The sequence below is a fragment of the Harpia harpyja genome, chromosome 17 (assembly GCF_026419915.1).
Source record: "Harpia harpyja isolate bHarHar1 chromosome 17, bHarHar1 primary haplotype, whole genome shotgun sequence".
Lineage (NCBI taxonomy): Eukaryota > Metazoa > Chordata > Aves > Accipitriformes > Accipitridae > Harpia > Harpia harpyja.
This window is the reverse complement of record NC_068956.1, coordinates 17,139,952-17,167,396: the sequence shown is the minus strand read 5'-3', so window position 1 is coordinate 17,167,396 and position 27,445 is coordinate 17,139,952. Positions and strand designations below refer to the sequence as shown.

The 27,445-nt window shown below is 37.6% G+C and overlaps 1 protein-coding gene across 11 annotated transcripts in view; it reads right to left on the bottom strand.

Annotated features, from left to right (window-relative positions):
• The window catches only part of GRIA4 (glutamate ionotropic receptor AMPA type subunit 4), a 251,649-nt gene that overhangs the window by 42,252 nt on the left and 181,952 nt on the right, over positions 1-27,445 (bottom strand). For 10 of the 11 annotated variants that reach the window (XR_008238900.1, XR_008238899.1, XM_052812292.1 and 7 more), the window contains exons 9-13: positions 22,943-23,053; positions 14,746-14,952; positions 7,626-7,996; positions 6,091-6,289; positions 722-969 (exon numbers count right to left, since the gene is read on the bottom strand). Coding sequence is in view for 9 of the 11 variants with exons in the window: in XM_052812292.1 (XP_052668252.1) it covers positions 722-969; positions 6,091-6,289; positions 7,626-7,996; positions 14,746-14,952; positions 22,943-23,053 (1,136 nt within the window). In the remaining 2 variants the exon portion in view is untranslated. Of the gene's footprint in view, positions 1-721; positions 970-6,090; positions 6,290-7,625; positions 7,997-14,745; positions 14,953-18,545; positions 21,625-22,942; positions 23,054-27,445 lie in introns of those variants that run through there. The other variant, XM_052812295.1, reaches the window with a different exon arrangement.

The window sequence follows — 27,445 nt, the reverse complement described above, 5'->3', positions numbered from 1 at the left end:
ATAAAGACAACACAATGGTAAATACTGCCAATTTTAACACAGAACTAGTACCTTCACTTCTGTTTTCCTGACAATTTGAATGAAAAGCAAATTATGTTCTGCCTGTGAATCAAAAACTCTCCTACTTGACTGAATGATACCATGATAAAGAAAATTCTGTTGAGTTTGAAGGCAGTACTGAAATGCATAATGCTAGAAACACAAACTTTTTTTTTCCCTAAATAAGAAGGTGCTTTAACAAAAAGTACTCTAATGAAGTTGCTTTAATGAAGGACTAATTGCCTCCAGGTGATGACATTTGAAAAAAGATGTTACAAGCGGCTTCTTATTCAGAAATCAGCAGCCAAGATCAATAAACAAAACATAAATGTAGGCATATTATTGATGTAGATAATGTAGGCATAATACTGCTATAAAGGGTTGAATTTGGTGAAGAAAGCTGATGAAATAGAATAGCTGATGTTAATTCTACTGAGGCTGACTTCAAGTGTTCAACCAGTTTGGTTTTTATATGGCCTTGAAAGATACGCCAACTATAGCTGCTAAATCCATATTGCAATTAGAAATGGTTACCTTTGTTGATCAAAAAAAAATGAAATGGAAGAAAAGAAAAATAACATACCATGTTCACACACAAAACAAAAAAGAGCTATATCAGGGACATCAGGGAAGGTGGAATACTATAACAACACATTTTATATTGTTATACTATTCCACCCACCTTAATGGAGAACCCTTCGGTGTGGCTACGCCATAGCCTTTCGAATCCAGATTTCCTCCCACTTTCATGGTGTCACATGGCTTTCGTTGCTCAATGTATTCATTCATGGTGGACTCCAGCAGGAAGGCAAACTTGCCCTTGGATTTGCGGACACGAGCTACTCCCTCTGCAGTAGTCCTAGTGAACACTGATGGCTCAGCTGATTTCATGTAGGTCCACATCTTTTCATATACTGCTATTTTTGATCTCTGAGGAAAATTAAAAAGAAGTTAGAGCAAAAGAATGTTGCAACATTTCAGAATGGCACTGTTCAAAAAACCAATCATACTTAATTTATCAAATAACTGGGGTTGGGAAAATCATACTTGGATAAGGATTTTCTTTGAATTCCATGATTATTTTAAAAGAAATAAGAAATAACAATATCAATACTATAAAATCAGATATTATTTTTAGGTCCAGTTAGTCTCTAGCAGTCACAATAGAATAACTGCAAAGCTAAGACCTGAATTTACTGTTAGATAAAGGCAGTGCATACAAAGTGATGTAAAGTGTGTTTTAGGGGAACTATATATGAAACTGATATCCACAATAAACCTGTTTGGGAAAGAGAAAAAATAAAATAATCTCCCCATAAATACTGAGCTGAACCTTGAAGCATTTCTCAGTTCTAATACTCACTTCTTACATCATCAAAATGACAATAGCTTAAGTAAGATTTCAGCTTTCGTAATTCAGAGTCCAGAATTCATTCAATTTACATTCAGAGAGGCTGCACAACATTACAAGACATGGTTCACAGTAAAAGATGGAAACAGCAAATTGGACCAAATATGCTATTACAGGAAACAAAATGCCCTAAGCATTTGTCTTAAAGAAGTGTTAGGTATGTTTTTAGAACTGCAGTATCAGTGGATTTATTTTAGACTCTGATCCTGCCAGTAACTGAGTAAATGTGCTTGCTCAAAGAATATGCAAGAATTCGTGGCTTAGAGTGCATTAGTTGGAAATTTTCCTGTCTGGGAATGCATGGTGTAACCACAAGTAAAGACTTAAGCAAAAATAAAACTTAAAAAAAAAAAAACCCAAAACACACAAAAAAATTTTCATTGAAAGGAAGGAACAAAATGTTGTCAGGCTGAGAAGCTTCCCATGCTCATTAGATTCACTCAACAACTCCTTTGCTTCCTCCAGCAACAGGGATACATACATGCAAACCAGCAGTGCGACAGCTGAACACTATACAGTGTTTTTATTTAGTAACAGATGGCACTTGTCTTCTCTTATGAATGCTGCAAAAAGGACTTTCTAACCCAGTGCTCAAGTCAGCTTTCATTTGAGTCAACAGGAGTTTCTAGCTAAGCAAGATTTGGTCTATGAGCCCATTCCACACTGTACTGAGCACTCCAGGAAAATATTCATTATCATAAAGCCCCAAAACAAAGGGCCTTAGAATATTTAAACAAATATCAAGTACTATAATCTAGGTATTATTTAAATTGAAAATGTCTTTAAAAAGTCTGCAAGTGAGCCTTTGTATAGGTAAGAGTAATTTCCCTGAAGCACTTCTTTTTACCAATTACTGAATGGTTGTATTACTTAGAAAATAATTTGTTAGGGAGGTAGGTCTAAATTGAAAATAAGTGACATTTAACCAGAAATGTTCAATAAAAATACCATACAGCAGAACATCATAAATTATCCTTGCCTCTTTAGCTTGTCTATATGCATCATTTTATCTTTCTGTCAAATATAATAAAATATAAATTAACAACAGGTGTGTATGTCTATAATCACATCCTGCCTTGTCACCCTCTCCTTCCACTGTAGTCACAGCTACTTTTCATTTACATAATAGTGGCTGAGAGCAGAGCATAAGCTAATGTATTCTTTTTGCTTTACTCTGATGTAATTTCATAGATTTAATTTACAGAAAGAAAAAAATAGAAGACAGCAGTAATGAATCAGGCATCATTTGAAGAATATTTACTTGCCTTTGTCTGCCCTCACTTCCAATAATTTCTAACATCTTAACACCCATATCATCAGATTCTTTATAAAGTAAACATATAATAGGTCACTTTCCTTCAAAACTAAAACCACGCAACACACAAAATAGCTCTATTAGTAAGAGGAAGTAATGCCCTAAATCAATTGGAAAAGGTTGCATTTAAATCTATTTTTTCAGGATCTAGTTTCCTTTGCTCATCGAGACACAAAAAAAATATGGAAAGTCTAACAAGGCATCTGCTCTGTAAGAACATTTTCTTCTCCCAAACTTTCATTTGTTAACATTCAATTCTTGCATGTCAACTCAGAGTGAAAACTGAAGAGCAAACCAACAGATATTCCTTAATATCATATGAGGAAACATTGCAGCTTTCCCCTGCAGTCAGCCAAGCTAGGATAATTTTCATTTAGGGCTTTTCTCAGTAGGACTGCTAAAACTAAGTTCTTTCCCTTTTAAGCAAGCTGCTCAGAGAATACAGCTCTCACTGCATCCAGAACAGAAAATAAGAGTAAATAGCTAATAGTATCAAAGTCTTTTTCTTTATGTTGGCTTAAAATTACTTTTCCCTTTTCTGTTTTCAATCTGGAATCAAAGCAGACTGAATAGCTGTTCAGAGTTTCTGATATTTTGATCAGAAATGATCAAATGATGAGAAAATGTCCTGAAGGCTCATCTTCAGCCAGATAGTAATCACTGACAGAGAAGTTACACAGGACTCTAATCCCAAAAGTGATGATGTTTGCTTCCAACCACATAAAACGTTAGACTTGGCAAACAAGTCTTCTCATACTATTGTTTCAGGTTAGGTCTTAATTTATGTAATATGAAAACAGTGTTTGTGCAAATATTGTCTGTCAATAATATTTTATCTTTGTCCCTGTTTTGTGAAAAATATTTGTAGAAATAGCGCATACAATATCATTAACAATCACTATAGTGTTGCAGAGATTAGAAATCATTCGATAATAGAGGCTCAATTGCACCATTTTAAAAAAAGTGATCAACAGTCTAAATCTTAATAAAGCTTCAAATTTTGTGTGTGCAACTATATATTTAGCATTTGTAGTTACTTCTAATGTTTCCCTTTGTATTTTGAAATAAAGGAAAAAATATAAAGAGAACATTGATTTTCCTTCTTTTTTCTCTTAACCCTTTAAGATTAAAGTGTTTGTCATTATAGCTGGACAAAGAATCTTCTCTTTAAGGAGAGATCTTGCATGAAATATTGATTGAAACAAAAAAGTATCTGTGTTTACAGGATGATTTAAGAGAGTCATGAAATTTTTGTGACCAAGACTGTTTTTATGTCAAAAGACCTGACCTCATTGCTTCAAAACAATGGCTTGTACAAGTGTTTTGAAACTCTTAAGAAAACAACCCTATTCCTTTGTTCTTTACTATTTCTTTGGGAATTAATTTTTGCATCATCACCTAAAAAGTTGCAAGCACTGGATACTCTTGAAAATGCAACAAGTTAATAAATCCAAAGTTAAATAAATCTGCCTGGTCCTCAGCATCATGTTTTAAATTACCATCACAGCTTCATTCCAGTTGAAAGAACTATTCATACGCATATATTGTGGTTACCACCTCAGCTTGTGATGGACTGAAACTGGAATTCCCAGAATTAAATACCTAACTTTCCACAAATTGAGCTAAACAAGACCCTATGGGTTAAGCATAGATGAATATAAATAATAAGTACTGATGGATTATACTCTTTTCAAGAAAATAGGAAATCTGGACATCTCAGGATCAAAATATTTCAATTCTCAGACAAGCTTCCTATATCTTAATGCCACCATTTTTGTAGATATCTGGTGTGAAATCAGGGCTTCTAGGGACCACAAGCTGAGTTTGGACCTCTTGGGGTAAAAAATAAAGCTCCCAGAGAGCATCTGTAGTGTCATATTTAGGTGTATACCAACATCCTGACTATAGAAGAAAACAGGTGTAGTTAGAAACCTGTCACTGAACTGTATTCATTAAAAAATGAGGTACCAAGCACCCTAGCCATTTCAGTGGGATCCCTCTAGAATTGATGCAGAGAAGAAGATACTTTAAAGGGTGATTTATTTCAACATAATACACTTGTTCCGTACGGGATGCATATGGGTGCTTTTCTTTCTCCAGTGTCTACAGAAGAAATCTAGAAAACTAGCTTAGACTAAATTCCTTGGACAACTTCATTATGTGAAGGCTTAACCACTGTGTGTTGGTTAAGTGTCATTTATATGTTATAAGGCACCATCTTTTTACAGCTAATAGAAAATATTTGCAACTTCTTCTATGGGGGTATCTCTTGCAATATAAAGGTTATTTCACTACAGACCTTTTGGGGGTCACTCAGCAGCTGCCCTTGAATTGATACTGTCTATAGTTCACAAATCCCAACCATAATTTTGTTAATGATTCACTGCATTCAATTTGGCCAAACTGAAAACAGTCAAGGTGCGTGGGAGCACCTAACATGGAACAGTCCCATTTCAATTAGACAATAAGAAGAAATTATCACTCCATCTTCCTTTCTTCTAAAAATGCCTCAAACTGCACCTTTCAGATAAATAATGCTCCTAAACTGTGTAATTTCCAAGGAAGGATTACTGGCTCACAGCATTTATTCAGGGCCATGTTCAAACACTAAACTCACACACATTCAGTCAGCTAGGCTTAACTTTCATCTGCTAGAGACATGAAATAAAGCAGAAGGGACTGTTTATTATGTACTCCTTGTGATGTCCAGGCTCCCTGTTTTCCAGCTGGCAAATGATGAGGATTACATACCAACCACACTAACACAGGAAAGCAGATGGAAATGAAGTAATCAATACAGACAGCACAGACATATGAATGGCTATTTAGGCTATTTCCTAATGCTCCAACTACATCCCCCTGAAATATATTTTCTCTTTATTATTCATCTGAAAGTCAGCAAATTAAAAAATGCATTTCCTGTCCACCACCCAAGACACTAAAGCAAAATACACACATCCAAATCCGTAAGCAGAAACAAAACCTGCAAGACTCCATGTTATCATCATAGGCTTCCAATGTTGCACATCATTTCAGTACTAGCTTCAGATGAATCAATAGCACAATGCTGCTTTAATTATCACTGGCTTCAGTATCCCTTGGGGCACCTCTTTTGCTCAATGTGACAGGATTAATAACTTTTCCACAAATTAAAATAACTGAGAACTCCAACAAATGGTGTTGTGGGGGTAAAAATGTAGCTAAAGTATTGCAGGAGTTACAAACTGTATTCCATATCATTGCAAAGTAACATTATTTCATACTCCCAAGCATCTTATAAGAGCAATTGTTAGGGAGAGCTGCTCTAATGGACATGCCAACTTACTCTGAAGAACTCTTTGGTTGACCCTGAGTCCAGTGTCCCATAAGCAATTTCCGTTTGTTTGGCGAGGTCTTCTGCACTTTCTATGGGCGAGACCATTCGCTCAACAGTCAAGAAAGCAGCGAGGTTAGCAGTGTAGGATGAAATAATGATGAGCGTGAAGAACCACCAGACACCTCCAACAATGCGACCTGAGAGGGATCTAAACATGAATAAGATAATGCACATTTTCCCGTCTCTTAAGCCACGAAGAGGAGAGAGAAAGAGAGAAGGCACCATTATTGCTGAACATGTATCATTACGTAACAGTCAATGGGAGGGAGATCATTTGCATAAATACTAATAAATGCTTTTTCTCTGGAATCTTAATGCCTACGGTACAGATTCCACTGTATTAATACGTATCACGCACATACAGAAGTTTGAATTCTCTTGAACAGTAATCCCAGTTTCTTATTATTTCAGTAAATGCCTAAAATAGCAAAAATTTTGTCAAAAATACTGGATAGGTAATCTCTTTTTGGAGACAAAGGTGAAGCATGGTAGCTGCAAATCAGTAGCTTTTTCTGTTTCCTCTTAAAAAACCCAAAGACACAAAAGGTTTTGCACATGGATTATGTTGGCTCTAGGATTAAGATGTTCCTGTCACCCAAATTTATCAAACATTCTACAAGCTACTGCAATCATTTGAACTTTCACATTTTTGTTATTTAAGAAGCAAGCATTCTGTGGTAACAGAGATATTTATGTTAAGTAAAAAATTATATTTTCCATTTTAATACCTGTAATTTGATGAGAAGGTTGTTGAGGAGTAATTTATATCCAGTCTTAATCAGTATCAGTTTTATTGCAATAATAGCAGAGTTAGGTCAATGCTGAACACTCTCAAAATCTCACTGTAAATGGCTAAAATGAACTATTCAAGTTTGAAAGATTGGTTTATAATGTTTAATTAAGAAGTTGTAGTTACTGCACACCAAAGTTCCAGAACATCTTAAAAGGTTGAGAAATTCAGTACTGGGATCATATATTACACCTGAGGCACCTACTCTGTAAGGCATGGCTTAGCAATACAGTGTGGCTTCTCAGAAACAGATGGTCAAGTATTCTCTGTCTCTCATAGACAGTGATACTCTGGAAGCAGTGCTGTAGAACTTGAGAGGGAACAGAAATGGGACATTCATTCATACAAGACAAATATTCAGCACAATAGTGTGCATTTCATAATTGTAATACAATGAAACTAATTTAGCAAAACACAGCTCCTCTGAAGTCAACTCAGTGGAATTGCCCCTGTGTGTACCTGCTGTTTCTGAGAGCTGTTGATGGTTTATGCACATTGACATACGTAAAATAATACTGATGACTGAAATTCAAAGCAGATTCTCTGTTGCCCTTATCATAGCTATTAAAAAAATAAAAATGAAAAGGCTTCCTAAAGAATGAACTTCAAAACACTGCCAGGAAAATAAATGAAGGAAGATTCTATGCTTCAGTGTTGAAGATAAAATGCAAATGTAAAAAGATTTGACACAAACCTTGGGGAAATATCACATCCTTGTTGCATAAAGGCACCCAGGGAAAACCAGAGGCTGTTGAATATGCCAAACTCATTGGGAGGCTGGTCACTGGGTCCTTCTTTCCCATCCTCTGGTTCTTCTGTGTGCCACTCATATGGGCTAAACCTGCTAACTAGGAACAGGACCACACTGACACCAATGTAGGCAAAGACTATGCACATCCAGATCTCATATGCCAAAGGGTCCAAGAAGGAAAACACTCCTGGTTTAGATTTCTGGGGCTTTTTGATCATAATGGATATCCCCAAACTCATAAAAGGCTTAGAAAAATCAATGACCTCTTCTCGTACCAAAGTGATGGTCAGAGGCGCAACAGCAATCTCTGCTTTCTATAAAGAAAAAAGAAATATAGATGTATAGATTAACTGGAGTTGGCTTGAACACTCAGCTAAGCAACTAATTTCAAAGGCATATCATTAACATCAGGACACTGTGGCTTAAAAGTTCTTTATAACATCTTTCTGTTTCTTTTTATCACAGTCTATATTTACTCAATATGCTTTTAGTAAAACATACATATTGCAGGTTTTTATTTTACAGAATTATAGAAATACTTAATTTTCCTGCTAAGGAGAAGACTCTTAAATCTTATAGAGGTGGGCAGCAGTGTAGGTAGATCATTTTAGGTATTAATTTAGATTTAAAGTAAAGGAATTCAAGGAAGAATGAAAAATGAGAATGACTCTATTGTCACTGAATGTATAGAGTTTTTTTATAAGATCCCAGAAACAGTCATTTATTAGCATATTTTCATAAGACACAATCGTTCTTCGAGGGAAACCAGCTCATAGACTCAAGGAAGTTCCAAATAGCATGAAGCAGCAAAGGTGATTAACTATTGCCCTGATGCCACAAAACTGCACACAGTTGTCTTGGGGGAAAGATAATTCAATAGGAATGAATCAGATTTTAAACAGTGCAAAAAGACAAGTATACAGAAAATAGCTGTGCAAAATCATGCAGTGAAAGGATAAAAAGTGTGCTGAATCCATTCCCCTTAGAGACAGGAATAATTTTTAACATGTTTCTCTAGTATGTTTTCAGAATGAAGATGCCAGTCTTGAATGAATTGTTATTGACGATGATGTTGATGACAGCTACTAACAATGATGTCTGCATAAACTATAAGGTATTGTAGCTGTGCTAATGGGTCATTTCTGTCATTAGGGACTCAACATTGCATCAGGGTTTGCTCCTTGCTTTGCCTTGCCTTGCCTTGCCTTGCCTAACAAGGCAAACATGCCTTGCCTTGTACACTAAAGCTGTCATTACAGAAGTACTTAAGATGGGAATTGTAAGAGGAACTGGGACAACAGATGCAGAAGCTGCTGAAACCTTTCTCCTGTTCATCATCGTGGTGCTGTATCTAGGTGGATTCACAGAGCAGAGCCCATGCTCTGTGACCAGCTTGGACTTCTATACAGCTTATGTGCTAAGGAGGGTAACTTGAGCATATTTTAAGAATGCTTTGTTTTGGTTGCAAATCAGGTAGACTCACAACCTGCCTTCTGCAGGGGCATGACTCTGCTTCAGGCCTCAATAGATGAGATAATCTGCCTGTATTCACCCCACCCCAGGCCCAGTCATCTTCACAGGCACAATTAAGAGTTCTTCATAAATCTCCATAATAGAACTGTTGTAGTTTTCTTTTCTAAATACTTAGTTGGCCCAAATTCATCTTATGGGTTAGTATTTTCAGCTATAGTACATAGCCCATAGTTTAGCAAAGCATTTAAGCATGCTTGCCTTTTAGGATGCTCTTAAGGACATTCGTACTCAGTAAAATATACAAGGATATATTTAAATCCCATCAATTTCAATGAGATTAAAATGTACTGAAAATTATGGATGTGCTTAAATATTTTAATCCAAGTGTTACATAAATAGGTTGTGTGATAAAGAAAAAAAGAATTGAAATGTAGGCTTTTTCGTCACCTCACACCTTTGAAACAGATAAATGCATTTAAAATAATATGGTTTTATTATTTTATACACTAAGTTATACTGAGCTATATGTATTTTATGCAATTTAATTTAAAACTAATTTTATGTAGTTAAAATTTAAACTATTTTGCTAGCTGTATAATTTTGAATAATTCAAAAGAACTGACTCATTCCAGTGCAATGGCCCCAAAATGCAAATTTGTATTAAAATTGTTATATATTAATCATCAGATTATATCTGTCATTCTGAAATAGTTGTGATGCAAACACTTATCATCAATTTTATGTAAAGATATTACAGTCTAATCAACACAATTAAAATCATAATTTTGCAAGCATATCAGCCAATAACTCTGGTGCTAATGTCTTGGGTAAACATTATGATAACATCTCTCAATTTTAATGTAAATTTTGTAATACAAGGCATTTTTAAAAATTTGGCTTCTTGTAGTCTTGTGTTTACACAAGTCTGACTGACAGATATTTTATGAAGATAGGTACTATATGAAGAAAAATAACGTCTAAAATATATTTTTAAATATCCTGAAAATTGTAACGTAAATTTCGTTTCTGTAGACTAAGGATTGTAGGATGGTTTGGGCTACTGGTATTGTTGCATATTTTTGTATTTCATCTCATTCACAAATTACTTTTTTCTAGAAGAATGGTTTCCTTCCTTAGAGTCAATGTCTTTTGTATTTCTAAAATTCAGCTACTGTGAATCCCTAATGCGGAGTCCTTGAAATGAATAAACTGAAAGACTCAGGGAAACTGTGATCTATTACTGTTAATCTGTATTTGTCACATAGTGGTATCTTCATTAACAGATTGTAAATGATAGACCTGGCCATTGGTCTTCAAAAGTGTTGGCTAATGTTTCATTTTTTGTGTCTGCAGATTGCTACTGAGATTAAAACAATGATCCTTGAGGGTTGCTAGTTTTTCCGATGTGAATTGTGGAGATTTTAAAGACCTAATTAGCACACTGCATATTGTGTGTGAAACACTGGATAAGATTCATTGTACCAAATTTAAATGCTCAAGGAGTACATGCAGGACTTGAACTATATCAGAACTAGCTGCCGACACTACTTTAAGGAGTTAAAGAGGAGAAATAGGAACTCAGCCTATTTCATTACGATAGTGATCTAATGTCAGATGATTCATAATGTAGATAAATCCATTTCATGCCAATGAAAGTAAAGCAACAGTACACAGCTAGGTCACAATTAGATGCCAAATAATTGGAAAAAGGGCAGCCTTCCCAATCTGATCATATTATATATTATTTTTGTAAGACTGTTGTGTGCCACATTAAGGCCTACATAAACTCTTCGTTGTTGAAAGCTAACGACAATAGCTGTGCATGATAATCATCAGTGTTTGTGCTTTACCCAGTTTATGTACACCATATAATTACGGATTTAAATGATTAACAATATAACAATGGTGCAAACAAGTAATGATTTTGTTGCCAGTGAAATCTGTTTTGACAAAGTCTAATGATACTTCACACTTGAATCAATTGCATCTGTAACAGCATTTCAATCAAGGCTGCACCACTACCAAGTACAGATGGATTCTGGATCCTTCCAATATTATACAATGGGAAAAGATTAAGTCTGATGGTAAGAGACTTTTACTTTTCCAGAATATATTATTATAACCTTGTGAATAAAATCTATGCTTGGTACAAGTTGTATGAAGGTGGTAAAGCTATTTGAGAAAAATCATGCAGGAAGTGATTTCAACTTCAGAAGCTCATGGCTTCTCAGATTTTACACAGAAATGAGTTGTGACCTTTTGTGTTAAGCAGTGAAAGAATAGCGTTGTGTGTCAGGAGAATGAATATTTAATTGGAGCTGACTGTTAGTGCATTTGGAAACACCTGTTACACATGTTTAATGGTATTTCATCCCCAGCCAGCATTTCTCCTGTGAGCTGGATACCAAGGCCTATAGAGTCCCACAGGGACTACTGCAGGCATTTGGATACATCGGTACATCAGTGACGAATGACCAAGATTTCCTGGTAGTTTTTAATAGAGTGCTAAAACCAAAAACAAAACAGGAAAATAAACCTTCCCGTGACCTTCTGTACAGCCATAGCAAAACTGTACATCACAGCACTTTATATGCTGTTTCCCCTAGGACACGATGGAAAAATCAGCTACAGAGTTTAGGCAACAACCAAGCTGCTCTGTGCAGCATCTGAAATGTCCAGATACCAGAACGACCAACGGTGCATATGGGTCTCGAGGGGACATGGGATAAAATTGGCACATGTCCACTCTCAGTAAGATGGATAGGGCTAAGCGGCATTGGTGGCACCGAGGCATTGGGGTACGGTGTAAAGAGCAGGAGAGGAACTGGAGCCTTTTGTGCAGCACAGAAAAGGTCCAGTCTCACTGGCCAGCACAAAACTCTGTTAATCCTGTAACGTGGTTGGGAATTAGAAGCTGTAAAATGTTTCCCAAACAGATCATCTTGTTAACTTGCTAATTCAGTTGCAAATACTGTCCCAATCTTGGCTGCATATAAAAGCCTTGCTTGAACCACAGCCAACTACTCAGAGTACTTGTGTTTATGATTTGGGAATCTATCAGAGAAGATGAACATCCTCTTATAGCAGAGCTTTGCAGGAAAGTCTCTGGCTGACTGATTTTTCCGCTTTCTCTATGTGGAATAGGCCAGGGAACCTGATGCTCTGTAAATCACCTGGCAAGGACTCAAGGAAATTGCAGGGAGGACGCTCTTCATGGATTCCCTATGGAAATCTTAAGCAGCAACCTTTTATAAGTTAACAGAAAAAATAATTTCCTTTAAAGCTACACCCATAAAAATACATTAAACATGCTTGGAGTAGCTCTTGGCCTTAAGGCCAGCTCGCACAGGACAGTCTGTGTTGCTACCATGCAAGTCATTTAACCTCTAAACCAGCATGGCTGCATTCAAGCTGCTTATAGGGAATGGCCTCTCCCCCATCCTAGCGTCAGCTGGGCTCAGAAATCGTTTTGGACGGCAATTATGGGCCAAAAATATACCAGGGACCATTGCTGCAATTTAGCAGATTAGGCAGGCAAGTTCAAGTGCCCAGAGTTACTGCCTGGTGCCACTGATATCCTGGGATAGATATAGCCTCAAGGAGCCTCTGGACAGTAGAGCAAATATACTGGGCAACAGTGGACTTCTGTTAGTTCTTTCAATAAAAGCAGCTCTGAGAGCTTTGCTGCAGCTCACTCCCAGAGCTCAATCCCAGAATCACAATCAGACTGCAGCCTTCCTAAACAGATAGTTGTGCAGGAGCTTTTAAACTTGGCCATCAAACCTTTAAAGAGCCTTCACCTCATTCTTTTCCACTACAAAAAAATGAAGTGTTGACCATGTATTCTGGGATGTCCTCTTCATGCAGGTGATTTGTAACAGGTTCCTTATGCCTGTGAGTTTTGTTGCTTTCATCTATGTTAATAGCTGCAGGTCACATTCCAGTACTGGCACGAACCTCTGTGTGAGCTTCCTAACAGCACTGTATTTCAGTCCAGTACTAGGGCAGTTTGGGTTTGATGAGGTGAATTTTTCAAGATAAAAGGAAAAAAACCCCAAACAAACAGAAAACTAAAGTGCAATTTCAAGTTTCCTCTATAATTTTCAACTAGATGATAGGCCACTGAAACTATGCATCTGAGCAAGGGAATTTTCTCACAATTTGTAAAATTTCTCAGATGATTTAAAAAATCTACTGGTGTAAAACAGTGCATAGCCATTGACATCCATGTGTTTGCTATTGCAATTAAAAGCCAGACAAGGATCCACCTCCATTATGATAAAGTAAGTCTGAAAAACCCTTGGTTTCTAATATCCTGAGAGTTGAGCTGCCTCCAAGCCACTAAAGTGGATATACATGCTTGGTGATCATTCAGCTTTTCCACTCTTTAAAGACACAAGTGAGGTTGGTTCCTCCAAGAACTTCCAAGAACATACAGAGGTTTGTGAGGCTGGTATAACCTTCCCATTCCCATAGGGAAATCAAAACTCTGGGGCGCTATTTCCCACACTCCTAGAGCACACAGTCTATTTCATGTTGAGGAGTCCCCTGAACTGATACTAGTGGAGAAGACTTCAACAAAATATATCAGCTATACTTAGCTGACAGAAGGGAACAGAAATGGAGCTGCTAGAAAAGCCACTAGGCTTTTGTCACATCTGGCCCTAACTGTTACCGGAATTGCAAAAACTGCAACTGTGGATGGACCAACTGGTATGCAGCAGTTTTTTATGAGCAGGTTGAGGCATGTTATGGGTTCATTGGCAGAAATGTTCTCACCTGAATAGTTTTAGGATTTTTTTTTTATTCCATCACTGAAATAAAAAGATTCTCTAAGAATTCTGATCTATTCTCAGTGCAGATGCTAGCAACTGCAGTCATCAGCAAGCACAGCTCTGAGTTTTGCTACTTTTGGTAACACCAAATATTGCAAATATTTCTTTGGGTTTGTTGGAACTATTTTCATTAAATATTAAAACTTTGTGTGTCAACAGAATTGTTAACTGTTATGCTATTCTGAATAATCCTTTCCCAGATCACTGTATAACATAATGCTCTTAGTTGCTGAACTTACCAGTTTGCTCTTAAATTTTATTATTAATGTTCACCTTAAAAGTCTGTCTTAATTCTGAATTGCCTAGTTATGTACTTGTCTGTAGTGTTTTATTATATATGTTTAATATATGATGGTGGATTCTCCATTTCTCAAACTAGACCAAGAGTCCTGTCCTCTTTAAAAGATCTGTCCACCATTCCATGAAAATGAATAAATGAGTGATATTCTTCCCAACTAAGTTTTATAATGTGTCAGGAATAGATGGTCTCTAACATTAGTTCTAACATTAATGAATTTTTAAGCGATGCGCAAACTATGGATGTTCCAATGTTACAAGGTACTAGTTGAATAAATACTAGAATTTGCATGAAACTATTTGATTTTCTCTTGAAATTAAATGAAAGCACAGAGATCTGAAATAGAATTCTGTTTCTTTTCTGTGACCCCGATGTTAAATAAAATGCACACATACTTCCTATTTTATGACTAACACTATGATAAATTAAATCCTGCTTCAAAAATTGGTATGCTTACCCCGTACACAAGTTCTCCCACCATCCCATTCCAGATTTTTGTCTCTGGATCCCTTGCTCCATATTTTCCATCAGGAACAATGGCAATTTTGTACTTGATACCAATATGTTTTGCAATTTCTGACGCCAGATCTACACAGTATCCTTCAAACTTGTCATTCCCTTCAAACGTATCATGGTTTTTCTTGAACATAACATAGGGGGCTTCCTATAATGAAAGAAGTAGAACTGTAAAGGAGAAGTATACCGAATATACTCTGAAAAGTAACATGTCATCTACTGACTTAACAACACACATTTTATCAAAAGTTCATGGATAGTATTAGCACATTTAAATTAAAATGTATGAACAGAAATCCTTCTAGAAAGGTATAATATTTACACTGTAATTTGGCTTATACATTTCACAAGATTTATCAACCTTACAAATTATGAACACAAAAACTATGTAAGAATGCACATAAATTTTACTTTGTTTTAAATGAAAGACTTTAGTGCAGTATATGCTAAATTTAAAGTGTGAATAGAGGTTTAACCCATACAATGCAAATGACTGTAAGATAATGCAAGGTATAATTTATGCTTTTGACTTCAGTAAGAAAGCGTATCTTCTCACAAAATGTGGTTATTGTCTATGTAATTTCAGATGCACAGCCTGAATGATTTGCTTTCTTGGGGTTTAGAATGCATAGTTACTAAGAGGCCACATACATTTTAGTGAGAATATAGAAATACGTTCCCAAGGAAACACATATCTTCCCCTTCAAATAAAGTGTGGATTCTGCAAGGTCTTTTAGGATGAATCTAAGCAATATGCATGGACAAGAATGGTATAAGCTGACACTGACTTTACATGCTGCATGAAAAAAGTATCAAAATATTTTTGGATGGTGAGTGCCATTGAAAATGAGTAAAACCTGTCTCAAAAAGTGGGTCTTACATTCCCTGTGTAAATCACACTATCATAATAGGGAACATTATGTGACTGGGAAATCAAGGTCACATTTTTCTTTTTTGCTCTGTGTGGATTCAGACTTTAGCAATCATTATGTAAAACTATACTTTCTGGTGGCATTTTAAATTACTTCACATAATCCATACTCATAGCCAGTTCCAGATAAAATACTTGTTATTAATGTCACCCTTTGTTTGTACTTACATCACAAAATACTGGCAGCTTAAGTTTTCTCTATGCTGGCCCTGGCGAATGTTGTTTTTTTGACACCAACCTTGGTAGTACTCTGCCCTATTCACATCTTTCCTACATACATAATTAGTACAAAAATAAAAAATAAAAAGGTAAAAGTGTAGTCTGAGAATGTCTGCTTCATTGAAATTACATCAACACCAGCTGTAAGCAACAGCAATTTTGTAACCTCTATTAAGTGTTTATCAATGGAGGACACGTGGCACTACATGAACAATACGGGGACTGAATAAACCAATTCCAAAATTTTTCATTGTGTCAGGTAAATTTTTCCTTTTGGATACCAATATGTAGCTCCTATTAGCAGGGTGTGGATCCATCCAAGAGAAGAACTTGACAGGCGAGCCTGAACATTATCTTTAATTTACTATTATAAGGTGAAAAGGCAGAGAAGTAGAAAAGAGAGAGATTATATGTGGGAGGCACTATTCCCTTTACTTATGTAAGTTTACTCCCTGTGGTTACCCTGCCCAGGACCCACCTCTGTATAAGGATGGCAGAACAGAGCTTTGTGTAATGTGAGTGGAGAAAGTTGTGTAGTTCGTTTACATCAGTGTGAGAGAAAAGGTCCCAGATTAAATTCAACACAGTTTGGAAATGGGGAAGTGCTAGTGTTTCCTTAAAGACAGAGTCAGGTTCCTAAGTATTGCAGGAATGTTTCATTCTCAGGTGTATTCCAGGAACACCTCTCCTCCCATCATCTCCTTCTGATGTTACTCTCTGCTACGGACATTCTTCTTTGGGCCACAATCCCTTAGCAGTAATTCAGTGTTGGAGGCCATTGATGCATTATGGCCATTACTTCAGCTAAGGAACCACAAAGTATAGAAAAGTGTCCACAATGATCACTTCCAAAGTCAAACTCTGTCTGACTACCTATGTCTTTCTACATATGTCATTGCACAAAAATGGTTAAAAATAAAGAGGTGAAAAATACTCTCTCTCCTGACTGTGATTTAGCCAACTGCCAGCTAGAAATAACAACCAAGTCTTGTCCAGTATCCTGCATTTGTGGACTCTCCGTACAAGCCTCAGTTAGCTACATTTGCTTGTTGCACCTCAAAAGCAATTTTGTTTTTCAAAGAGCAGAGTTAGTGACTGCTAGCTCTTCTGATTCAGCCTTTCTTATAAATCCCAAGCCAAAGGCATACACTTAAAGTCACACCAGGAAATAATAATTCTGGAGAGGGACACAAAGCAGGCAGGCACGCACAGAGGAGGACAGGTCAGCCTGCTCCTTCTCCCAAAACCCAGATGCTGTGCTTCTGCCTGCACCTCATCACTGACAGGGCTGCTACAAAAAAGCATTTCAACTGTGTCTGCATAGCAAAGCAAAGTGACGGATGCCTTATTTTTCCTGTTAAAGGCTGAATAAACTTCAGCCCTCCTCCCCATGAGCTCTGTGAGAGAACGCTGAGAAGGGAAGCAGTGGGGTCCAATACCATCCTTGGTAGGTGCAAGCAGCAACAATCCCATCCAGTGGAGGGACCACCAAGTGAGGACTCAGAAGATCTGGGCTCTGGCAGGGATCTGTTGGGTGACTTGGAGGAACCACATTGGTTCTCTCCCCGTCCACTTCTCTTTCTACACACTCTGATCTTACTGATTTAGAGCAAAATACAGAAAGGAACATCTCTTTTAATGCAATTCTCTTATAAAGTAAGGTAGTACCTCTTGCTGTGACTGCTTTAAAAGAAGCAGCAATTGAGTGAGATCTGCCAGTGTGAAACAATACAATTAAAAATAATGGGAACACTTACTACCTTTTGCTCACCATGTTGTCTTTTCCCTCCTACCTATTTTACACAGAATAAAACCCAGTTTCTTTAATTGTTGTGCCTACTTTACCTGCCAAATAATGAAAGATATATTTTCAAGGTAGAATTTGATGGGGCGATGTGGGTGGGACTGAATGTGGCTTTTTGATAAAGACTGTTTGCAAAAAAATGAAATAGTAGCACTCGTTTTAAATTCTGTCCATTTCAGACTTTGGGGGTGTTTCAAACTAATGAGGTGTGCAGATGTTATTATAATAACATCAGGGCACGGAAAGGCAAGTTTTACTGGTTTGCTAACAAGCAAGTTACACAGATGAACTTGCAAGGTCACACTGCAAAGTCATGAAATATCTGAATTGATCAATAGCACGTACTCAGCCATATCTTCTGTCTGTGGCATTGAAAAAGATTATTTTTTCTGTATAATCTATTACAATAGCATTTTCTAAATTAGAAGTAATGTTAGTGTAACCATGCTAGTCTAAAGATATAAGAGATGCAAGACATCTGTGGAGAGGTAATATCTTCTATTAGATCAGCTGTAATAGCTGAAAACAGTAGGCATACTTTTTCACCATTTGCAGTTATAGCATCTTGTCTAACAAAAATATTACTTCTCCCTACCATCTTTGTATTTACTACATTTTTGAACTATAAACTCTTAACCTACTGATGTAAAACACAGGTTTGACTTACTGCTGAATGAGGTTTAACACCGCAATATTTGCAAGGTTTCGGCTGCTTAATAGTATTCTCTGGGGTAGTGAATCAAAGAAAAGTTCACATTGAAATGATCAATGACTAGCACGGAACAGATATTTGAAATGGTGCAAGCTTTACTTATATAATTCACAATTTTATAACAATACTTAACATTTGTAAATACAAGTTGATGTCTGGAACAATTACCTTTATAGATGTAAACAAATCATTCCACCACATTGCCACAAATTCATGTGTACAGTAAAATGCTCACAACTCATGATTCATACTATAAGGAAAGCTTGAGAAAGTAACTAATGCAAATACCAAACAGATCTATGTTTGGCTTTCCTATTCTAAAGTTCATTTTGGAATCTTTAAACATTGTAAAAATTATTTGTAAAAGTGACAAATATTTGTGCAAGGAAATGTCTCATTTTTAGAACAGGAGTGGCACATACTATCACACTTTATTCTGAAAGAAACTTCTGTAAATGTCAATGGAAGGTTTTTTGCGTTTTGGGTTTTGGGGTTTTTTTCTGAATAAAGTGTCCAGGATTCGGTTTGAAATCTTTATTATTGTCATGCAACAAACTTCAATTTTTTCTCCAGTTTACTAAACAATTTAATTAATAAAGTTTCTAATGAAAAAATATTTTTCTATTATGAGAAAGAAGGTTACAGTTAGAATTTTTGAGGTAAGACTTCATGAAGAGTATATCAGTCAAAACAATGAGGGTGGTTCTCAGTCACCTAATGAAGGTTATCTATCATCTGATATGCCCTACGGTAACCTGCTTGACCTCCAAGTGCCATTCTGCAGGTCCTTTGTGCTGACCCTTTATGGATAGGTCTGATATCCTCAGTGTTAGGCATCCACCTATGGGCCATTGAATCAATTTCTAAATCTTTGCGGACTTTGATGAAAACTTACATACTTGAGGTACAACCTATCCCACATGCCTGAAACAACATACGCTAGCTGAGACATCCAGATGGAGTGGTCATATACTGCATGAGACAGGCAAGTGTCATCCTGCCAGTGTAAGAAATGGGGGGTAGGCAGTATATCCTAGAGCATCTTAAATGTCACTGAGTGCTTATAAGCAGGCAACTGAATCAATATCCTTTGTAAAGTCATGTACATTTAGTGGCTCAGTCATGAACTGGATCCTGCCCTTAAAGCTTTATCTGCCAACACCAAGACTATCTCCTTAAAATATTGAGCTGGAAGCCACAATGCAGATGCAGCTTATGTACATCAACCTTTGTTTCTAAAGGATTTTTGTGATTTTAAAGTTTGCAGTCTCACAGTAGGTACAAAGTTGGCTGTATCATGAAATGGATTAGAGACTTTGAAGTAGTCTTCCCAGCCTACTCCCCTATATTCTCAACTTGCTAAATCAGAGATGATCATTCTTCCTAGCTGGGTAAGTCACTCGCTTTACCTTAGTGTTAGAGGAGGGCTGCACATGGCATCCCTTCTCCAGTCATACAATGAGCCTACTGTGCACTTGGAGGTCCCAAGCCTCCCCTGGAGGGAATGCTTCTGCACACAGGTAGAAAATCTGTCCTTTCCAGAGGGCCAGATGTGCAGGAGGCTGTGCATCACATGAGGTGCAGGGGACAGGTCTCTCCCAGGAACTATAAAAAGCAGGGCTGCACAGCAGCTGGTAAAGCACATCAGCTGCCCCTGCTGCCACCTCTGTCTGGGCTGCTCCTTCACCACATGACTAATTGGAGATAGGTTGAGTGCCTATGCACTAAACCAAAACTGTAAAATAAATTCTATGTGCTCTCACTACGTTACAAATGAACATAACATTTTGCCAAGTAGAAAACACTGTACTAAGTTCTTTGAGTGCAGAGCTAATTCATTATAATGCACCTTCTATGCAATAGCCATACAGCCACATTACAGCAAAGTAAGCATAGACGCATAAAAACTGAAGAAAGAGCAGGCAAACCAACTTGTGCTATTTGGCTTCAGGCAAAAATTAAAGCGAGCCATGCTGAAAACTTGTAAACTTTTCTTACGCTGCCACGACACCTGTCTTCAAAGACTGAAAAACCTGACAGCACTGGTTGCAGAAGCTTTTCAGTTTAGTGTTGGAAAATATGCATGCAACCAAAATTATATTTGTCATCTACAATGGTTCAACTTCCCTTCAATGTGAAGAGGGCAATGAAGAGGTGAAAAGGTCTCTGTCTGGCATTTGCAACATGATTATAATACAGAAAAAAGCAAAATAAGAGGATTCTGAAAGTTATCCTAGTTAAATATATCCTTTCTTTGTGTGTGTGATCAAATGATTGTGGATGCTAAATACGTTGCCCTGGCAGGCCAATATTAAGAATCATGGTTCTAATCTGCCTTCAGCATCATGTGTGCAGCTCCCAGTGCAGTCAGTGGGAGATGGGCATGATAAGGCAGAATTCACCATATATTCTTATTCAAACCAAATTCTGATATATTTCTCTTGCACTGTGATTTTGAAACATTGAAAGGGGACACTTTCTGTCAAGAAGCAGTGCTGCTTTCAAATAATTGCATTTATCCCAAAATGACATGCTGCATAAACATAGGGCATGCTTTGGAATATTAATTCAGCTTTTTGGTTTTGAAAATGATCCCACCAGTCCTTTCAATACAGGGACTGGAAAAGTTCTTTTGAAGATAACATTTATTATGAACATCAAAATGCTTCAATGCAAACAGGACAGGCAAGATAACACATTTTAAAAGCTTTCTTGTTTTCCTTTTTCTCCTTTCTGGTAAACAGGAACCTTTCATATTACTTTTCATTGTTATTTTTTACTTGCTTCTCCTAAGCTTGGAGCTACTTATGGAAATTACAGTATTCATGTATGGTAGCTTCAGTCAAAGATATCAGGATTGGTATGAGAGGAAAATTTCGACTGAAAGCTTGTTATTCACATCGTTCTCTTCTCAGCTTGGCAAAGTTGAAGGTTAACGTCATCTGTTCTAGACATTTCAGATTAGTCACAGAACTTTTCTTGGTGGTTCAGTGCCTGGTCATCCAGTCAGAGGAACAGTAATCCATATGGAAAAATTAGCTCAATGCTACTAGACTGGTGGTTAATACTTGAGCCTTAGTTAGGAATGTTCGCAGCATCTTGGGACTCTTTTCTTCCTTGATCAATTTCTTAAAATAGGATTCTTCATCAGAGGCTGAAAAGAGGAGGACTGTACTGAAGTATATTTTTTTTTTCCATCACCAAGTCTTTTTTTTTTTTTTTTTTAGGAAAAAGATACATATATTTTAAATGTCCCATGCAAAAAAATAAAATAAAATAAAAAGTTACACAATTTGGTTAGGAGTTACTTTCTGAATTCCTGTATAGCAGTCTGGTTGGTTTGCATCCTGGAATGATAATCTTCAACAGGAGACTTGTTAAGACATATTTAATGTATAAATGCTGATACACACTGCTGGAAATCTGGTAACTAACTGCATTTTTGAGTAAGAAAATGTCTTGACACTTTCCTTTGGATTATTTTCAACTCTGTATTAAATTAGAAAAATTATTGCTTAACAACACATACAGAATATTCCTTCCCATTTGAGACACAGTTTATTCTAAAGGGTTAAAACGTCCTGTCTAAATGAAGCAGGTGAAAAGGGCAGTGAACTGAGATGTAAAATCTTAAAAGCGGTCAGGTAAAGGTCACCCTTTGCCAGCTGGGTTTGACAAACATCAGCTTAAAAGGGCATGTCTGACTTCAGAGGGAAAATTGTTAAATATTTTGTTTAAAATAGAAATTGTAAGAAACAACCATTTTGAAAAACTATGTATTAAAAATGTAAATGAATGAAGCAACTGCATTCTCCTTTGCAACCACTCTTTAAAAACACCAATAACACTGGAAAATCAACCCCCAAATCTATTTAATTAAAATGGAAATTTTATTGAAATGATAAATAAACATACTAAGAAATATGTTCAAATGCATCTACTAAATTAATGTTTTCATTCATAATTAAAAGTAGATAATCCAGTTCTGATTGGCTGACTGAACTATACTACTTAGAATTTTAGCTCTTGCTAATGTCAATTTTGAATTTATAATGTAGCAACAAAAACAGACACTGGCATTACAGACAGCTCATTTTATACCCTCTGTTCAATTCTGTCATTTAGAGGTTTCGGGTTTTTCTTTTCTTCCAGTTTCTTGTGAGTCAAAATTTATCAATTAGAGGTTGAAAGAATTCACTTATGTTTCTGAGACTTACTTTAGTAAAAAATGGAAAAGACTGAATAAAGGAAAAAAATTACCGCAACTCAATTTTAAAAACCTGATTTCAAGTGAATCATTATATTAAATGTGTACCAAAAAACTCTCTGTACAGACAGGACAGTCAAGATAATTAAGATATATGGCTCTCACCCTCCCACTAACCTAGGAACTGGCAGACTAAATTAGACCATAACTAGAAATGATATTGTGTCACACACCAGTATAAGCATTAAAAAAAGGAGCACCTTACCAAAATTGTAGTGACAACTACTGTTCTATTCTCAATGGCTGAAGTGTCATTTCCAAGTGTAGGTTCATGCTGAATCAAAACTAATTTATCCATGTCGTTCCAGTAACCAACCTGCAAAACAAAATGTATATAATTTACAGTAGAAAAGTCTACATTCTGTATAATTACAAATCTAAATGTTTATAAGAACAGAGTGATCCAAAGATAATTTTGTACCAAAGGAAGTGCTGTCACGCTAACAGACAGGTGCATGGTGGTACGTAGCTAACACTTTGGGTTTACCATCTTGCTCCACTGCTGCACAGAGTCAAACCTGGTATCGCTGCCACTCAGCTGTTCCTGAATGATCTGAGCTACTTACTTTGACCAGAGGCACAAGTTAAATCCCATTTTCAATAGTTTGAAGCCTTCCTGGGGCATAAATGAGATGTAAGAATTTTTGCTCTCCACAAGAAAATTTTCATTCACTAATCCTCCAGATCTTCTGGTCTTAGATGGAGGAGTGAAAGACATCTGGATGACAGCTTTGCAATTCAATGGCTGATCTCAATTCCCCGCTCCATCATGGGCCTCCCAAGAGACCCCAGCCCAGGGAGTTACACCAGGCTCATTCCACTTAATTGCTGGCACTGACTTTTACTACCTACATGAGAAGCCCTGTTACTAAAGCTTTGTTTATACTCACTGGATAGACAGGCACCACCAGACAGTGACTCAGCTCATGCAGGATAAACCACCCTCCTAGAAAAGTGCTTGCTTCCCCCACTGACTCTAAAGCATGGTGAGAGTGACTTCACTCTAAAAGTATCTCTGGTAAGTGCCTACAGGGAGGTGGAACAAATCAGGTTTTCCTCTCTCTGGCTGCATTTAGGCTGCCACAACCCTTCCCAGAGTGAGTAGCCTTAAGGTGAAACAGCTGCCTTTGTTCATTGCTGGTGATGAACTACTCTAGAGCCAGGTCTGAATCACTCATTCTTGTATTCCCATGGAGAAAAAAAAATTAAAAGTGGTGCGCCTGCAATCAGAAGCCTTCCCTTGCATACAGACATCGCTCTTTTGCTTTGCACACCTCTGGTATTCAGTACAGCCTGCAGCTGTGCCCTGTGCATTGGTAGTGATGCTGCTGGGGCACAAGGTATGAGTCAAAATCCTTGTGAGGGCCCAGGGATGCAGTGCTTGCTGTTAAGACCAGATGGGATGAAGGCAGCCTGACAAAAGGAGATTCCCCTTCAAACTTTTATTGATGCTTTTGGGAGCTGCTCAATGCACACTTAAAACTCACCACATACCTCTAAAAGATCCCCACAGGCTATGTACTATGTCTTTGGATGGCCAAAAGAAGATACAAGACCTGAAATACTTCACTGTTTTTGTAAATCTTGGCCAGTTGGAATCTTACAGCACACTCATCTTCTCACTCCATGTGGTGACACCATGTATAGTGTCTGTATCAGCAAGTGGTATTTCTGGATTTAGAGTTCCTCCCAATCATTTAATGTTGCCCCAGGTGATGTTAGGTAGGAAAGGTCTTCCTGGGAATGCTGTGTGCATGATGCTCCCAGTACAAGGCTGATGTCTATGAAATGGCAAGGGCTTCATGACAATGGTCCCTTGTCTTGCTCTTACTTGGAGATGTCTAATTCCAACTTCCCACCAATCCTTTCAGCATGCCATACACAGGTCCTTAGCTGAAGCTGCTCTCTCACATCTAACCTGTGACTCACTAGCAAACACCTTCCCTTCTCCCCTTCTTGCCATTCTCTTTTCTGCAACTAGATCACAGTTGTCTGTGGACCCTCTGACAACATTGCTGGGGAATGGCTCAGTGCCTGTTCCTCTGATCCAGCGCTGACAGCACTTAGATCCATGTCAAACAGACATGAACAGAAACATGTCAGCAGAATAGTGCTCTAATTCCACCTAAAGGGGCTCTCCAGGTTGCTCAGAACCTAATGAATTAAGAGAGTGATCTTTTTTTCCAGGAAAGGTGCAGACAGTGGCAGTGATTTTTAAAGGTTCCTATCAAAGAAATGCAGTTCAAGCTGGCACAGTTCACTTTTCAGAAGCACCTGGGGACCAGTCAGCAGCAACTCCCCCTTCCCTCCTTCCTCAACTAATTACAAGTTCATGAGACCAAGAGCTGGGAGAGAGGAACGCCTTGTCCATCTTACCAGAAGAGGAAAGAGAATTTTAGTGGAAAGTGGGCTCCAGACAGACCTCCAGGGTAACTGTCTGTGCGAAAGGACAGCCTGTGCCTTGGATGAAAAGACTTCAGTATGATGGAAGCTGGCTAAGTGATCAAATCAGTGATGTAGCCAACATTATTTCTAATATTTTTGTAGAACCCAGTCTAAAATTCACCATCACATAGGATTCTGCCTCCATGATGTGGAAAAACATGATGTTCAGATCAATGCAGTGATGTGATATGAGAGTCTAGAAGTGCAGGGGAGTGCTTTGGTTTCTGCATTAAAGAATCCTGTATATTCATAAAACAGTCAACCTTCCCCTTGATTTTTACATTTACTATTTCATTAATTTCCTTTTTGAAAAAAATTTATGGAGAGGCAAGTCATTTTAGCAGTCCCTAGAGCAGTGTGCAGACACACTCACCACAGAGAACTATAAATACATAAATAATTCAATATGAGTGAGTAAATATGATTGAATATGAGTGAGGTTTTTTTTTTCTATTAGTGAAGCAAACAAGCACAAACTCTTCCCATGCACAGCTTCTGGTATTTTTAGTTGAAATGTTCCTTTTCTCCTTGCTATTACAGCATAGCAGCCTTGATTTAGGTGTCTGCAGCCAACAGGAAGCTTCAGCATTGCTGATACAGTGGAGAGGGAGGTTTTCTTCCTAGTAGGATGCACTGCTAACAAATATTCTTTTTCATCCACACAATCACAGAGTCACAGATACAATTGATAACTGAAAATGTCAAGTTCTTGTCAAAAACTGTGACCAGCTAAAGACAGAATATGTAAACCAAAAGCCGGCAGTTTGGGAAGCTCATTATAATAGTGAACGTTTGGTTTTCATTGTGCAATTCCTCACTGCTGGGAAGTTCAGAAGGAAAGCAGAAAATGAATGATACACTGTGTTATAAAAGTAAGTACAATATGAAAATGCAGATAGAGATAAAGGAGGTTTTTGAGGAACGGCAGGCATTTTTTAAAGGAATTTTAGCTTGTGTGCATGAGTGTAAGCTTGCAGGTGTGCATCTCAAACCTGTGCTAAAGTAACTCTGGAACTGGATTACTGAATAAATATGTAAGTTGTATCATGGCACTTGTGTAAGTGTATAGATTCACAGTCACTGTAAGAGCACTAAATAATGTTTTCCTATAAATATCTCAAATCCCCAAGGAAAAAACCTCCTCAAAGGATAGGATTGAATTCAATCCTATTCATTGATTGAATAGGATTCAATCCACTCATACAGTGGCTGAATTTGTCTTTTAGGAAACAATATTGCAAAAATATGCCTCAAAATAAATTTGTCTCAACTGTTTGAATGAATAGTGTCATTTCTGAAGGCCCATGTGCCTTGCAGCAACCACTGAAGTGCTCCTGCTGAAGCCCACAAGTCATTAAGGGCAACAGAATACTCAGAATTTTTTACAGTCAATTTTTATGTTAGTTGCCCAAGTTGGAATTCAGGAGCTAAATCTTAGACTGTCTCGTGCATGTACATATATATGTACACCCTTTGTTTACTTTTTTTTCCCTCTTTTTTTTTTTAAGATCTTGGTGACATGATGAATGGTGAATGACAGAATCACAGAATGATTGAGGTGGGAAGGGACCTCTGGAGGTCATCTGGTCCAACACCCCTGCTCGACCAACAGCCAGTTGCCCAGGACTATGTCCAGATGGCTTTTGAATATCTCCAAGGATGGAGACTCCACAGCCTCCCTGGGCAACCTGTGCCAGTGCTTGGTCACCCTCACAGTAAAAAAATGTTTCCTGATATTCAGAGGGAACCTCCTGTGTGTCAGTTTCTGCCCACTGCCTCTGGTCCTGGGCCTGGACATAACTGAAAAGAGCCTGGCTCAATCTTCTTTGCACACTCCCTTCAGGTATTTGTACACATTGATAAGATCCCTCTTGAGCCTTCTCTTCTCCAGGGTGAACAGTCCCAGCTCTCTCAGCCTTTCCTCATAGGAGAGGCGTTCCAGTCCCTTCATCATATTTGTGGCCCTTTGTTGGACTCTCTCCAGTATGTCCATGTCTCTCTTGTACTGAGGAGTCCAGAACTGGACACAGTTCTTCAGATGTGGCCTCACCAATGCTGAGTAGAGGAGAAGGATCACCTCCCTTGACCTGCTGCCAATACTTTGTCTAAGGCAGCCCAGAATACCATTTGCCGCCTTTGCTGCAAGGGCACATTACTGGCTCATGTTCTACTTGGTGTCCACCAGGACCCCCAGTGCCCTTTCCACCAAGTTCTTTTCCAGCTGGGTGGTTCTCAGCATATATCGGTTCCTGGGATTGTTCCT